Below are 17,083 nucleotides of genomic sequence, written 5' to 3' on the forward strand. Positions count from 1 at the left end.
CCTGCATCCTGCGTTAAAGCAGTTTCTATGCAGGCGACAACAGGATGAAGCTCTCTTCTTCCATTTGTGCTCTCTTCTGCTCTCTTTCACAATAATACAGGCTATAGTTACAGTGTGTGTGTGTGTGTGTGTGTGTGTGTGTGTGTGTGTGTGTGTGTGTGTGTGTGTGTGTGTGTGTGTGTGCGTGCGTGCGTGCGTGAGTGCCTGCCTGCGTGCGTGCGTGCGTGCGTGCGTGCGTGCGTGCGTGCGTGCGTGCGTGCGTGCGTGCGTGCGTGCGTGCGTGCGTGCGTGCGTGCGTGCGTGCGTAATGTGTATGTGATCTCAGCTTAGTTGCACACCTGTGACTTTGCGTGAATAATGTTTGTCCTTGAGTGTCCTCTCTAGTATCAAGTCAAGGTCAAGCCAAACTTAAACTGCAACTCCACCACTGTAATGAATAGTGTACAGTACACGACACGTACAGTATTTGAATGGAAATGATTATACATATAAAAGACATGACTTACAACAACTCTAGTGAACGTAGAACAGGAAGTACATGGAAATGTGTGCGACAATGGCTGACAAAACAGCTTCACAAAACACTCATTCATACAGCCAATCCCCAAGGTAGTTGAGCAATAACAACTGCCTGGATTACTTCTATTTAGAAATGCCTAAACTGAGACCCTAACACTACTACAGTATGTCTAAAGTGACAGAACAAGATAGGTGGATGGGTGTAATAATGATTGAATCAGTGATCTTGAATGACTCGCTGGTCTACGCCTGTTATGAAGCTTTGGTTTGAGCGTCATGAATGTGTTAGGAATTTAATTCAAGTAGTGTTTCCTGAGTCCTACCGTTGTAGAGGCTTTGCTCCTCTCCAGCAGTCCTCCTCTGGCCCTCCCTTCCTGGGGAGCTACTACCGTACCTCCCCTTCCCGTGCTCTGGGCTGTGGTGGTGCTGCTGCTGGTGGTGTTGGTGTCGAATGGACTCTGGACTCCCCACAATCACCCTCCCTTTCCTCAGGTGATCAGGGGTCCCTGTTATTACTTGGCTAGCAGTCAGACCCCCGCAGACAGCGGCCCCTAGGCCTGTGTGGGCCAGTCTATGTCTCTGCGACAGGTCTGGGCTGGACTTGGCCGCTCCCTTGCGAGAGCGGCCTGGTGAACCCTGTCCCGAAATGAAATATTGTTTGTGGGCCATGGGGTCAGAGGTGCAGGGTTTGGTGTGGGGGTCGCACGGCAGCCTGGTAGGGGACTTGCTGTGCTTCTCCGGGCTGTGGCCCCGAAGACTCCGGGGCTCCAGTTCTGTAAGCGACCCGCCGCGGGGTCGGCAGGACTGGGGGAAGGTGTGGTACTCCGGGGTGTCGCTACACCTGCGGCCCGTGTGCTGAAACACGTCCCCGCACGGTTTCCGCGGGTGTTCGGAAGAACTGGATCTAGACCCAGGGCTAGCGTTGGACTGGCCGCCAGAGCCCAAGGGAGGAGGCTTGTGGTGGGGGTTGTCGGGGCTGTCAGTGCTCCCCGCGCTGGAGGTGCTACTCCCGTCTCCGACGTCGCGCAGCAAGCCGGGTGCCGGGGCGCCTCCCAGCTGGGACAGGCTACTCTGGCTGTCAATGGAGCTCCTGCAGCCCGCACCTCCCTTCCCCGTTGTGCCTCCTCCCCCTGCAGCGGCAGCCACAGCCGCGGCCCTCTCCTCCTCCAGCATGAGACACACTTCCTTCAGCTCCATGTTCTCGCGGATGACCTCCAACTGCCGCTGCTCCAGCTCCTTGAGTTTGTGCAGGTAGATGGAGACCTCCTTCCTCATGATCCCAGCGCTGTAGCGGCCCAGGCGCTGCCATTCCCTGGACACTCGCTTCCCCTTCTGACGGTCATCGTCCAGGAAGCAGCACAGGTCCCTCAGCTCCTGGTTGTCCTCCTGCAACTTCTGGTTAACGTCCTGGTTAAGCACACACACGCGCACACACACACACACACACACGCACACAAAAGCACAAACATACACAGCAACAGGTAAAAAAGCATGTATACTACACACACACTGTGTGTGTGGAGGCTAGGAGCGGGGACAGGGGGGGAGGCAAAGGTGGGGCCAGGTGATTAGGGGCACGTACTACCGTGCCCAGGTACTCCAGGCTTGGTAAGAAGACACACCTGCAACTCTTTACCTGAATGGACCTACAAGCCAGTATGAAACCCCTCAGTTGCTGCCCAAAAAGGGAGAGAGACATGAGAAGACAGACTCATGGTGACTACTTTGGCTTCTGACAGTTGTTAGTCTTTATGAGAACTAAAACTCTCTCCCACCTGTGCTTTGTTTCTGATGAAACACAGACGATCTCTTCGCCCCGGTCCGGAAAGATATTTATTTAGTTTTTTACCTCTCACTTCCTCCTGCCCCACCAGTACGAATAAAGAGACACTTGTTCAACTGCAACCTTGAGCTTTATTCTGCAATCAGGCAAGCCTCTCGTGAGCCTGGCATCCCACAACACACACACACACACACACACACACACACACACACACACACACACACACACACACACACACACACACACACACACACACACACACACACACACACACACACACAGAGAAGGTGGAAAGGCATACATGCAAGGGCACATACACACATATGGGAACAAGGATACGCATTGGGTACAGGCAAATGCATACACACACACACACAAACACACAGGCATGCGCACACACACAAACACACACACACACACACACACACACAGAGGAAAAGCATGCGCGCGCGCGCGCGCGCACACACACACACACACACACACACACAGCACGCACGCACGCACGCACGCACGCGCACACACACACACACACACACACACACACACACACACACACACACACACACACACACACACACACACACACACACACACACACACACACACACACACACACACACACACACACACACACAGCAGACAGAGAGGGATTACATGTGTAGGCCTACTGTGATTTATCACATGGGGTTGCAAGATAACAGTTGGTCAGTGCAGCATTGTGGTTTTTGACAAAGGCCTTGTACTTTGATAAAGGAAAGACCAGCTAGGAAATGGATAAGAACTTATAACTTAACTGGATATTAATATTATGCTGGGCTGTATGACATATCGTTGACAGATCTAAATTGCATTTGTGTAATATAATTTAACTAATGTCATATGTAAGATTATAATATACGATCATTGTATGGTATGTATAATGGGCTGCAGTATGTGTGTGCATGTACTGAATGAAATTTGAACACACATTTAAGATGAGTCATCAGTCAGAAGCAAATCTCATAATGCATCAGGTTTGGTCATGTTTGCCATTGTTGGCCCTTAAATAACACCGTACATTTTGTGAGAAATACCAAGCAGGCATCCATCTAAATATCTGCCAGACGTGGTAGCTTTATTATCATCTACAGTTATTTTGGTTGGTAGCCTACTGTTAATTATGGGATTATTTTGTTTGTTTGTTGTTGTTTTTTTTGGGGGGGTGGCGGGGGTCTTGCATCCACTTTCGCCATCAATTCCAAATGTAACCTCATCACACCTCTGAAAACCTCAAAGCAATAAAATATACTGGTTGCATTTCCCAATGGAGCATGTTATATATTCAGATATTTCCAAGAATTGTTTAAGCCTACAACACACTTATAGATAGGCTACAGTAGACTAATATGCCTCTGGTCAAAATAATAGTTTAACCCTATTTGCTACTTTGGTGTACAACTGTGAAATATAGCCGATCTACAAACTCACGCGAAGATATCATCTAAATGGTTATCCGTAGGCTAAACATGATATTTGTATAAGAGGTTAAAGGTAACCGATTTTGGATTTTGTTGATCAAATTGATTTGGGTGAAATACTGGCTATGAGGCAAGCTCTGGGTGAGTTGCTATTTGTTGCTGTCTTGCAGTGTAGGTGAGAGATCTATATTTGGCATCTGGCACTATGTTTCATTTGATTGATGTCCCATGCAGGTTCTATCCTAGCATAAGACTTCTGTAAAAGATAATTGTTTGTCATGTTTTGAGTTGATTTTACATTTGAGTTTTGTTAGTGAGGTTTCATTTTCATCTATTCATGTCATCATGTCTTTGTTTCTTTTACCTACATTTTTATCCCACGATTTTGCAACCTATTTTTTCACCCAGTGCCAATTGCCTAAGCTGTAATCCTGGGCGCTACTCTCCCTCTGCCAGCTTGGGGAGAGCACCGAACTGAGCTCATGCTTCCTTCAATACATGAAGAGGCCGCTGTTTATCACCTGACAGGGGGGAGGTTCTCTGGTAGGACGCGCCCCGGCTGACCAGTGGGAGGCAGTATAGAGACCAGGATTACTGCATGTTTTTTGTGAGGGTACCTACCCTAGGGGACACGGGGAGAACATGCAAACCCCACACAGAAAGGCCCTTTCGCCAACCCCACCTAGGGTATGGGCCTGACTCCCCCGTCAGGTGATAAGAAGCGGCTTGCTAGCTCCTCATGCATTGAAGGAGGCATGAGCTCAGTTCTGGGCTCTCCCTAGGCCGGCAGAGGGAGAGTAGCGCCCAGGATTACATAGGCAATTGGCACTGGGTGAAAAAATGGGTTACAAAATCGTGGGATAAAAAACTTTTTTTTTTTTAAATAACAGAAAACAGAAAAGAGACTAGTATAGAGCCCTGAGGGACTCTGGTTACCCATATGGGGCTTAAGTGGTTAATATTTTCCCCCAAAAAATACAAAATTTGAATACCGAAATAGGGGTGCCAGGTTGAAAGGTCTGTTACTGCAGTGGTTCTCAACCTTTTCAGGCCACGACCCCCCAAAAGAATCATATTTGAACTGGGGACCCCCACCCTGACAAGTTCTTGGAATTATGGGAGTTGAGGCTATACATTTCGTTTGACTCGGCTCCACAGATAAATATTGTGAAAATAGCAGATCTACAAGCTCACCGGGCGTTGTGAGCTTGTAGATCGGCTATTTTCTAAATGTTTGCCTCTTATATTAATTGACAATTTGGCCAATGTTTGACCAGTATTATAGTGTAGTTTGTTGATTACTTTTGATGCTGTAATGGTCTTTTTTCATTTCATTTAAAAAAAAAAAAGGTCTTAAAAAGGTCTTAAAAATCCTTAAATTGTCACTGTCATCTGGGGACCCCCCCCCCCCTCAATGCATGCGGGTGTCCCGACCCAGAGGTTGAGAACCACTGTGTTACAGCACACCTGCAACAGGCCCCGCCCTCACCCATCCATCTCACCTTCAGGCTCCGGATCTCGTTCAGGTGCTGCTGGAGTCGCCGGTTCACCTCCCGCATCAGATTGCTGTGGTCCAGGATGACGCTCATCTTCTCCGTCTCCGACCGCCGCAGGCGGCGCACCAGCTCGTCCTTGCCCCATCTCTGCAGCTCCTCGTCGGGTACCTTGGAGAGGTCGCTCGCCGGACCCTCTGCACTTTTTTTGGTGGCCGCTGACAGTTGCGGCAGCGTCCCTTTCTCCATCGTTTCTATGCGCTTATGCTAAAGTGTTCCGCCGATTTACAGACACTCCGAATCCAACCGAATCCCAAATACTCGTGGCTTTACTTCCTTTATTCCTTGCAATTACAGTTATATCATTTTCGTGGTCTCTCTGGCTCTCTTTACAAGATCCGTGCCGGTAGAAAGCCGGTCCGCACTCGGTGTCTCCCGGAGAGACCTTCGCCGGCTCTCTTGCGGTCTCCATGCAGGTGCATGATGCCTCCTCCCCGCCTCCTGGACTCTATTGTAGCCGGTAGGTACAACGTGCACAACCAACCGCGCTCCAAACGCACGGGAGGAGGAGAGGAGGATGAGAGAGCTTCGAGAAGAGAAGAGAAGAGGTAGCAGGTGCAGCGCCTTGAACCAAATCCAGGAGAAGAAAAATCTCTCTCTCTCTCTCTCTCTCTCTCTCTCTCTCTCTCTCTCTCTCTCTCTCTCTCTCTCTCTCTCTCTCTCTCTCTCTCTCTCTCTCTCTCTCAAATCTCTCTCTCGTTGCAATTCTTGACTTTTTGCGCCACCTGCTGTGGGCGATGGGTATAATATGACTTGGGCACAAGAATTTGTCATTGGGTTCCATGTTTGCTGAGTACATGAGAAAGAGAGAGCATACGTGTATGTATGTGTCATTGTGTGTGTGTGTGTGTGTGTGTGTGTGTGTGTGTGTGTGTGTGTGTGTGTGTGTGTGTGTGTGTGTGTGTGCGCCTGCATGCGTGCGTGCGTGCGTGTGTGTGTGCGTGTGTGTGTGTGTGTGTGTGTGTGTGTGTGTGTGTGACCTAGAGTTAAAAATAAGGTGTGACCCCGTTTAGCCTCAGAGACACATCAACATAGACTTGGTTCTGATTATCATACAGCCTCTCTCAGCTAGTGCATAGAAATGAAGATTAAACTGAAACTGACGTAACAAACACACTCACATTACATTTAAAGTTTTGTAAAGTATAGTATTGTGCTTGTATCAACAACCTATAGCGTTATTTGGGGATGGCACCACCTAGTGTTCATATTTAGTCTTTCAACCTGGCATCTATTTTGTGCATGTCCTTATAGGTGAACATTTTCAAATATGTTTTTTTTCCCCCTGAATATAGCGAAAATAGTGGATCTACAAGCTCGCAAGGAGTCACAAACACACGATGCGTTGTGATCCACGATTTTCGCTATTAGGGAAATGGGGCTTAAGTGGTAACTTTTTTGCAACAAAAAAAAGCTTTTATGCAAATATATTTTGGGTATTGTGCAAATTACATACTAATGCAAATTATTGTTCCATGAGTATGTGCCTTTATCAACAGACTTTAAAGTTGTGATTTCAAAGATACCTAAAAGTCACTGTATTTACATACAGTCTGCTTTAATGTAAGAGAGACCGGAGCAGCGCAAAATTTGATTTTGGGACATTCTAGATCAGCGTTTTACAATGCAGATAGACTGCATGTTGGAAATAAATAAGTTAAAACGTTTGCAGCCTCTCTTCTATACACTTCTGCATCTCTTCCCCTATGAGGCAAACACACATAGAGAGTGAAGAGTTCTGTGTCTGACCGCACTCTTTTTCTTTTTCTAATTTGACCATTTAATGCAGAAATATTGTGGGGGAAACACTAGTGTCAACGAATACAAGAACAGTCGCTACAACAACCTAGTCGGACCCACAGAACGGTTGGACCCACGTATTTCTAGCCACCAAAGTCCAGTCGCCCCCGTCAAATCAGGCTACCTCGGAACGGTCGGACCCACCAGGTCTTTCTGGCCACCAGAACCTACTCGGCCACGTTAACGTCTCGGGGGTACCGACACTAGGGGGGGGGGGGTTACGATTCTGTCGGAGACTAGGAGGGCGATGATTTACGATTCTGTCCTCTCGGGGCTCAAGTCCGCTTCAGAAGGTGTGCCTCCGTCGTTGCAACAGTTTTTTGCCTAACTACTTCCTAACTTCATATTAGGGGCTGTAGTCTGTTCTCACCAAGCGGGCAGAGTGATCCGCCTCACTGGGGGCAAGCTGTCTGTGCCAAGTGGGGCGAGTGGACCCCCACTGGGGGAGAGCGTTCCACACCAAGCAGGGCGAGTGTTCCGCCGCTGGGGGTAAGCGTTCCCCAAAAGAAAAGGGTCCGACTAGGTTGTTGTACTGACCGTTCCGGTTACCGTGTCAACAATTCATACCAAGGGATGAAACAAATTGGCTTGTGGTTAATTGTCAGTCAACATGTGGACATCATCCATAGAGTTAAAAATAAGGACATCGTCAGATAATGGTGATGCTAAACTACGTTCCGTTTATAGCTGTTAACACCCAGTCAACATTAATTTCTGCAGCAATTTGCTGTGTCATTTTCTTCCAGATAAGCCTCTTTTCATGCAGTGAATCATGAATTAATAATGACATTTTAGCATAACAGTGTCTTGATCGATTTCGGCTTATATGCTTCTTCAGAATGTGAAAGTGTACCCTCTTGAGGATATTTGAGCAGTATGATGCTAAGTGATTTGAAATAGCCTGTAACAAGAACTCTACTTTTAGTGTGGGGAACTATTGCACTCAGCTGATATGCTAGTACCAAGATCAAGACCCAGTACAGTGGTTTGAGACACAAGTAGCCCATGTTCATTGTAAAGGAAATACAATTTATATTCCTTTTATGCTATTGATTTATCGATTATTGATTTACATTTAGTATTCATCTTACTTCAGTTAAATTCATATATGACTGTATGCTGATGTGTCTGCATGTAATGTCCCAGGGGAAGTACGTTAGTCTGATAAAATGTCTTATGACTTTAGTAAGCCCTCAGTGTACTTATTAAGCACACATGGGCTGTACCAACTCCACTGCTTTGTCAAATCTCTGAACCCATCAGTTGCATAAAGGGGGTTAAAACCAGACAAACTGTGTACTGTACACAGGTACACTGTGTACTGTAGGTACACAGGAGTGCGAAGAATGGTTTTTAAAAAATCTAACATGACAAACTATAAGAATTGAGCAACTTTGTTCAGTAGGACCTGCAGCATATACAGTATGGAAAATGTTATGTGCATTAATGTTACACAGGGCAGTTATTCACTGAACCGTGTGTGTGACCCTCAGCTTGTATGTGTCAAAGTATCTATACTGCAAAGTTAGAATTTCAGGTATGTGAATATGATTATGCATATTATGAATATTGCATGTCTGAGTCCTTCAAAGGGGTTTCTGATTTATGTGTATTGAATTTATAAACTAGTCCTGTGTACAAACCAGATACTCAAGACTGAATTATGTGTTTCACCCAGGTCCCCTTTATAAGTGACACACCGGTGCGGTATTTCTCATCTTTGGAAGGCTCTGCCAAAACAAGTTAGTGTGTCGCCTGTGCCTATTTGAATAATAAGCACCTGAAGGACACTTCCGTGAGTGCTGGCATTCTTCTGATATTATTGAACTCTTCTGAGTCGTGCACCTGGTAAATGAGTAGATTATTACTTGTGACTGAGTTGTGCTTGCATGCTTTATAGTTTATGTGTAAATAGTATGTGAACAAGTAACCAACATACATGTGTACACAGTAGTACAACTATTGTCTATGAAAAACAATAGGCAACAAGAAGTGATACAAGGAATGAGTGCTAGAGAGTGTTTGTCAACGGCTGTTGCATCTGTCAAAACGACATTGTTTTTATATTGTATTTTAATCAAAATACATTGACATGAAAGGACATAATGAAACAGGAAAAGAAAAGTAAAATAACTGAAAATCAGATCACATTGCGTAGTTAGATCTTCCAGACACTGTGACCACAGGAGGAGAAATACCTCAGCTTCTCAAGTTTAGAATCCTTGGGGGAGTGTCTGTGTTTATGTGCTTTGATAATGAGGAGGAGTCACCTCATGGGAGGTGACATCATTCCGTCAGTTTGTTCATACTACTACTCCACTGTAACTGAGGTGCAGACTCAGAGGTGTCATTTTGGAGAAGCAGGGATGGTGGAACAACGTGTGTTTCTGCTCTTCATCTTGGGAATGCTGTCTGCAGTGCAAGGCCTGACAGCAACCCTTTGTAGTGGTGAACCCTGTCCAGAATATCATGTTGTACAGAACTATGGGGTAAGCTATTGTGTTCAAAGACAATTGTAATAATTATAATAATGTTTTTTATCAGGGTTTCAAGCTTGTGTATTGATAATTTTGTGTTTTGACATGACTATGCTTATATTTAGTTTTTTAATTTAGCTTTTCAATTGCTTGGAAAGATTGTTGGGGAACTACAGCGTGTATGAGATCCAACTCTCACACCTGACCTCATAGGCAATCTCTGAAATATGACTATATTTTGCATAACAGAATTTTAAGAATAGTTTTGTTTTCTGTTATTTAAAGGAATTTGAGGAGCGAGAGTATGTTAGCACCAGATGGATTACCACCAAGGTCCAAGGTAGTACCATGATTCATTTGATGGCTGCACATCAGACGTTAAAGTCCTACTGTGATGGAAACAACAAGGCAGGTGTGTAACAGGAACTCAATCATATAGTAACAGTTCAGTCTGATGGCATTTATTTGTTTGTTTGTTTGTTTGTTTGTTTGTTTGTTTGTTTGTTTTGTTTAAGATATATTTGTTCAAAATACATACGTAGCTCTTACCAAAAGGAAATGTAATTTGTATAATCATTTATATTAGGTTTACTTACGATCTAACACAATAGTTAAAAAAAATAATTCAGGGATTCACCAGACAATTTCATGAACAGGCTCAAAAATATTTTAAATACATTTCTCAGTTAAATTATTTAGTAGGAGCACAACCAAAATATTGCAGACGGCAACATTTTATTCAAAGTAAGAGTCAAGAGATTAGGTGTGATTATTTTCACCTAGAGCTTGTGAGTAAGCTAATTGCTTATAGACCTCTTGCTTTAGGGACAGTGAGTCCCCGGTTCGTTTCCCGGCTGGCCAGACAATTTCCTGCACGTCACTCCCTTAGTTACTCTATCTCTGTGTTTCTCTCCGTGTTTGTCTCTCTCTCCACTGTCCCTATTAAACGGCTCAGAAAAGCCCAAAAGCTAACTTTAAAAGACTTCTTGCTTTGGTGACAATTTGACATTACATTCATTCATTCAGTAATCCATTCATTCATTGAAATGGCATTCATTGGCCTAGATATGTTAGGGGGGAAAAACTGCATTGTTATTGTGTTATTAACTGTGTCCATTTAGAATGTCTGTCTGCGTGTCCGTGCATGCATGCATGCATCCACCACTGAAAAGCACAAATGCCTTTTGTATTTAATCGCAACACACAAAACATGATGGGTAACATTCTTAGACAACTATAGTCTACACCAGGGATGTCAAACTGGCAGCCAAATGTCGCTCACGAAGGTGTCATCTCGAAGGTGTTGAAGAAGAAAAGTATTCACAATGTATTGGCCTAACAGCTGATCTCAAGAAAACAAGAATCAAACTGGGGGGGGGCATCAAGAGGGTGAAGGAGAGCAGGGAGAAAAAAAAAAAACTTTAAAGAAATGCCACAGAGAACACAATGAAGCAAGATATATATACACATAGCATAAGACCAGCAGATACAATATGTACATGAGGTTAAGCATAAGATGTGAAAGTAGTAACACATCGGTAGATCCACATAGCGGTGAAAAGTACAGGGGATAGTAAAGTACAGAAGAACATATCCAAATTGTAGTGGGAAAAATGCAATTGTTCATTTGTGTCATATTTCTGTTAAACTGTATGTTGATTGTCCTGACAACAGATATAGCTGGGTGTGGCTTACACCGTGGTCTGACGTCCTGTGTCGATTTAATCAAACCTTTTGCACATCAATGGCTTTTGTTCTGACCAAGGTGTCGGTGAGACCCCCTCACAGCCAACACAGTCAGAGCGTTAACTTAATTTACTCTTGTCTACTCTCTGTACTCTATGTAGATTGAATCAAGACCTTTTGCTGTCATTCAAACAGAATGGTGAATGGTCCCATTGTAATAATATGATCTAGTCTGAGGGCTGGCTGTCTGGCCATGTGACAGCCTTTACTCCTCCTCCTTATGACCATGTGACAGCTTTAACTCCTCCTACTTTGAGTAAAGTGTATACAAATTAACTACATGTATTGTTCTGGAGACCCAATCATCTCGCATGCTGGAAGGTGGTTGTTCTCTCGGCATCCCTATTAAATTGAATTGAATGTCTCATCACATCTTGTACTCCTTATATTTTGTCATAAGTATTAGTATTTTCTGCCATAACACAAATAAAGGGAGGGAAAACTCAGTTTCAAGTAAAATGTTCCAGTTGACAGGCCAGCCTGCTGCCAGGCGGTGATCATCAGGCCTTGTTCAGCAGTCTGATGGCAGCTGGCGAGAAGCTGTTCAGAAATCTGGTGGTCTTGCCCTTGATACTACGGTAGGCGGGCGTCCTTGCCTGGCCACGGTCGTAGTAGGTAGTAGTTTGTGGCTGGGGTGGTGCATGTCCTTGATGATACGGTGTGCTTTGACTACACACCGCTTCTCGTACAGCTCCTGGAGGGAGCCATTATGTGCCCGGCCAACCACACCACCCGCTGTAGGTTCTTCTGTTCACAGGCGGTGTGGTGGGGGAATCTCTTTGAGCGGTAGAGTGAAGCGTAAGAACAGTCTTGTGTGATTCTCCCCCAGCCGGGACGAGAACCGGGGACCTTATGTTTCCCAGACGGCCTCTTTCCACTCTGCTATAGCCGCCCAGATTGAAGTTACATAATCCATAAACTTACAGCATACAGTTAATATATACATATTTCAACATGCTCCTACACAAAAATTAGCTCAGTGATCTTGTGGTTACAATGTCTGCCATGAGACCGGGAGGTCGGGGTTAATAATAATAATAAATATAGCTCTTCATGGCTATAGGTCAAACGGTTCATGAGCTATGCCTGTTCAAAGTTTGCATTTGTCAATTGACCCTTTGGTCAATTTTTGTGAGTTTCATTTCTCTGTCGTTTTTCATGACCCTCTACCATACTGCAGAGTTTCGTAAAAAACGACTGTGTAGATAGTGAGATAGCAGCAAAATCCAACAGTTCAAAATGTTTCATTCAATTTCAGTGTGTAATGTTTTGTGATACTGTTGATGATCTAAATAAACTTAACTAAACTAAGCCAGAAGTCAATAATCTTTCAAATGTGTAATTTTAGTCAAAATAACTGTCTGACAAAGTATAAATTAGCTTTAAATGTTCAAATGTTTTGACTACTTCTATCAAAATATAGCAGAAATAGCTTAACATTTTAAGTAAGTAACCTCTAAAGTAAATTAAGTGACCTCTTAACAAAAATGAAGTTCCTGTTTCGTCTCTCTTCCAGGTGCTACGGTTCCCAGGAACACCTGGCCTGTTCTGATCACAGTGACAGAGGGAGAGGATGGCTCAGAGAGAGAGGTGGTTCTGTCATGGTTTGTGGGTGATGATACAGAGCTGCCTGAACCCAATGATTCCTCCATCATAAAAGAAGTCAGACCTGCTGCCACTGTATATGTCAGGTAAGAATGACAGATACAATAACTATTTGTACCATACTATGATAGATAGATATTCTAATGAGCAATATGCGATATCTATATTGTGATATCAAAAATATCTTTGAAAAAGATTTCACAGAATGATTTAATTGATGTTGTTTGCTGGTGTCTTTTTTTAAGCCGTTTTAGTAACAAGTCTGGTTTCAGTAAATATACACACAAGACATGGAGCTACAGTGTTAAATTGTGTCATTAAAGCAAGTTTAGAGAACATTTAGGAATATGATGAAGGATTATCAATTTGGTCTATGAAGAATACTTTTCAATTTGGTCCATAAAATATCATGATATCACTTCAAAGTAATATTCTCAGAATCTTCAAATGATTAGTCTTGTTCATTTACACTGCAGGGAGTTCAGTGATAGAGTGACCCATGAGACTGGAAAGTACAATGAAGAGAAGCTCCATGAGGCCCTGGTGAAGTCTACAAAATCTTTTGAGCCCTCCAGGTACACAGGGGCAGGATACAACAGCCCCTGGGCTATCTACCAACACAATGAGGTGTGGGTGTACGCTGCCTGAGAACAAAAGTCAACTCAACAGGACTTCTGCAGATTTCTGTCTCATTTCTCATTTTCTTCCTGATAAGGCTCTTTTCTGGCAGTGAATCATGAACTAATAGCACCTTTTTAGCATAACAGTGTCTGGGTTGATTTCAGCTTGTATGGTTCCTCAGAATGTTGAAAGGGTGTCCTCCTGGGACTATTTGAGCGGTTATACAATTTGATTTGAAATATCCTGTAACAAGACTAAGGTCTCTAGATTAAGGGTGGGGAACTACTAACTCAATTAGTGTGAGCCTAAACCCATGGATGTGACATTCACCTCCGAAATATCAATGGTATTCTTGATAAAGAGGTTCAGATCGGACAAATTGTGTAGGAGAAACTCGTGCGAAAATGGGTTTTCAAAAAATCCAACATGGCTATATGGGCACTATGAGCAACTTTGTTCAGTATGAGCTGTTTTGTGTATTAATGTCACACAGGGCAGCCATGACTATGTTTTTGTGACTATAGCGCAGGCCCAGTTATTGAGCTGGGTCTTAGTCTGTCTGATTAAGTATGAATTTGGTGAAAATTGAGCTCAATGTAACCAGCTGTGCTTGGCCCCCTAATTACACAACATCACAGTAATGTACCTTAACCCAGTGGTGGAAAGTAATTAAGTACTTAAGTACTGTATTTAAGTACAGTTTTGAGGTATTTTCACTTTAATGGAGTACTTCCAATTCTCATTAAAGGGATACTTCACTTTAGGGCCGGGGACACATTTTAAAAAAATATTAAAAATAAATGAAAAAAGTTATGGAAAATTCATGGCCCCCTCACGCATTAGAGTGTCCTACTAATGCGTGAGGGGGCCATGAATTTTCCATAACTTTTTTCATTTATTTTTAATATTTTTTTTAAATGTGTCCCCGGCCCGAAAGTGAAGTATCCCTTTAACTTCACTTCTTCTCCACTACATCTCAGAGGCAATTATTGTACTTTTACTCCGCTATAATTATTTGAAAAGTTACTAGTTACTTTGTAGATTTTGATTATTATTACAAAACCACTTCAGACCTATATACATACTTTGGAAATTTTAAAATAGCAGATCTACAAGCTCACAAGTTGTGAGCTTGTGAGCAATCAATCAATCAATCAATCAATCAAAAAAAGCTTGTAGATCTGCTATTTTCAAAGGATTTTTATTCGTTTTATACATTTGAAAGCTTGTGAAATGGGACCTTCTGTATAATGAGTACTTTTACTTTTGTTTTAAAAGATTTATTGTGGGGATTTTTATGCCTTTATTATTGATAGGACAGTAGGCTGACAGGAAATGGGGAGAGAGAGATGGGGAGTGACACGCAGCAAAGGCTGTCGGGCTATAATGTCAGGCATACTATTGGTGCTTTAAGTATATTTTGATGCCAATACCTTTGTACTTTGACTCAAGTAAATTTTGAATACCGAACTTGTACTTGTAACAGACTATTTCTACAATGGGGTATTGATACTTTTACTTAAGTAAACATGTGAGTACTTCTTCCATCACTGCCTTTACCTGCTATATCTAACCAGGAACCAGGAATCTTGTTCTCACAATTTCCTCACAGCTTTATGAAGCCAAACTGTATCATGTTCAAAGACCATGAAAATGTCACCCGTAATAATGTTTTTGTAGGACATAAAATTATTTTCACATTGTCAAAATCAAATTTTAAAATAAAGAACATAATACATCTAACGTATTTGTGGTATTTATTTAACATGGTCCTGCTCTCCTTATTACATAAGTGCCATCTGAGGTGACAGAGGTCCTCTGTGTCCATGTTTGCATTACTTTGGGTCAAGGGAGTGATATGTCTTTCCTCACAGACCTTCTTCATACTTTACAAATTACTCATCAAAACAGAACCGAATACATCAGACATGTCCCTGGTACAGTACTGTATGTACATGGCATGTGCCTAAAAAAACCTTAGCATATCACACAGTGCCTGTGTACTCTGTGCCCTTGCAGCCAACAGTGTGATGATGTAGCTGTAATAGTTTAGAGAAGCTTTTCCAGTTCTCACAGCTTTTCCCCCTATACTGTTATCCACCTGTTTCCGCGGGTAGTTTCCTGATGTGTGGGAAACTTCCTGCGGGGGGACCGGAAGTACAAAGTAGCGGCTCAGTGTGTTTACATTTGCCAGCAGAACGTAGCTGCAGCTTCACAGGTCGCATAGCGATTCTCCAAGACGGTTGTTATTAAGACTCTGCTTTTCTTAACGTCACAATGAGCTCAGGGACAACGTGTGCTGTGCGTGGCTGTCATTACAACCGAACCAAACTAAATGAATGGCTTAAACTAGAGTGCTTCGTGTGGGGCACTAGTACACATGCATTAACACATCATGCATGTGTTAATGCATGATGACGTTAAGAAGTGGCCTCGTATCGCTTTGTGGAGTCCATAGTTCTAAGTAGGCAAATGTAAATGTACGCATCCATTATTACGACCTGTTCTGAATGTTTTAGATACCTCCCGAGTCCCGACACAGCTGATTCACGTAATCAATACGTCATTTATGAACCCGTTATTATCATTTAAGATAACCATCAGTCCCCGTGCTGAGGTCATATCATCAACAGCAGTAAAAATGCAACACAGATAGGTAGATCAATATATAATTAAACGTGCAGGCCCAAGCCAAGTGCTCCAGTATTTTATTTGGGTTGTCTATTTGGGTCGGCGAGGAAACACGTGCTGTTTGTTGACATTCTAAGACCACCTCATGGCTAATTTGCATATGACGTTCATATTATCCCACTGTCAACAAAGGAAAGGACATGTATTGTATTGTGTGGTGGCTATTCTCACCTTCTTAATATAACTATGACTGTACAAATGAAAGCATGGTTCTATTTGCACACTCACAATTACAACTGGTCTGGATAATGAACACTGAGGATTTTACTGTGAGAGACGCTATGCGCACAAACACGGCTTACACTTACCATAACTAAGTAACCAAGTAAAAGTACTCATTATACAAAATGTCCCATTTCACAAGTCTTCAAAATGTTAAAAAGTATTTTGAAAATAGCCGATCTACAAGCTCACAAAGAAAGCTTGTAGATCTGCTATTTTCAAATGGCCGAAGTATGGGGTAAAGTTTTTAATGCATGTTTTGTAATAATGAAAATCTACAAAGTAACTAGTAACTCAAGTTTTCAAATAATTATAGTGGAGTAAAAAGTACAATATTTGCCTCTGAGATGTAGTGGCCTAGACATACAAGTACTGCAAATTGAAAATGCTCCAGTAAAGTAAAGATTCCTCAAATTTGTACTTAAGTACAGTACTTCAAGTCACCTCCAGACAGATGGTCTTCTTCAGCTCAGTTGCAGAGCCGATGTTAACAGGCAGGGCCAGGCAAGCCCAAGCCTACATGATTCAGACCTGAGCACACTCTGTCACACTGAACACAGCACTACACTCACCTGTAGGAAATGCAGGGTATTTTATGAAACCTACATC

General features: G+C 43.1%; 2 protein-coding genes across 2 annotated transcripts in view; one reads left to right on the forward strand and one right to left on the reverse strand.

The window, feature by feature from the left end:
• LOC308100343 (uncharacterized protein) overlaps positions 1-5,866 on the reverse strand; it is a 38,958-nt gene extending 33,092 nt beyond the window's left edge. The window contains exons 1-2 of the mRNA XM_080449362.1: positions 5,262-5,866; positions 843-1,926 (exon numbers count right to left, since the gene is read on the reverse strand). Of these exons, the coding sequence (XP_080305488.1) occupies positions 843-1,926; positions 5,262-5,501 (1,324 nt within the window). The 5' untranslated portion in view covers positions 5,502-5,866. The remainder of the gene's footprint in view (positions 1-842; positions 1,927-5,261) is intronic.
• Positions 5,867-9,448: 3,582 nt separating this feature from the next.
• soul2 (heme-binding protein soul2) lies at positions 9,449-14,362 on the forward strand. The gene is made up of 4 exons (XM_080449494.1): positions 9,449-9,601; positions 9,875-10,001; positions 12,852-13,026; positions 13,417-14,362. Exons 1-4 carry the CDS (start codon positions 9,479-9,481, stop codon positions 13,586-13,588), a joined length of 597 nt encoding a protein of 198 aa, XP_080305620.1. The 5' UTR covers positions 9,449-9,478; the 3' UTR covers positions 13,589-14,362.
• The last annotated feature ends 2,721 nt before the right edge of the window (positions 14,363-17,083 follow it).

This window comes from Gymnoscopelus braueri, assembly GCF_963280865.1.
Source record: "Gymnoscopelus braueri genome assembly, chromosome: 14".
Classification (NCBI taxonomy): Eukaryota; Metazoa; Chordata; class Actinopteri; order Myctophiformes; family Myctophidae; genus Gymnoscopelus; species Gymnoscopelus braueri.

Coding starts and splice junctions, on each gene's coding strand:
- soul2 (XM_080449494.1), top strand. CDS start 9,479: ATGGTGGAACAACGTGTGTTTCTGCTCTTCATCTTGGGAATGCTGTCT. Junction 9,602..9,874: donor ATGTTGTACAGAACTATGGG/GTAAGCTATTGT, acceptor TGTTATTTAAAG/GAATTTGAGGAGCGAGAGTA. Junction 13,027..13,416: donor GCTGCCACTGTATATGTCAG/GTAAGAATGACA, acceptor TTTACACTGCAG/GGAGTTCAGTGATAGAGTGA.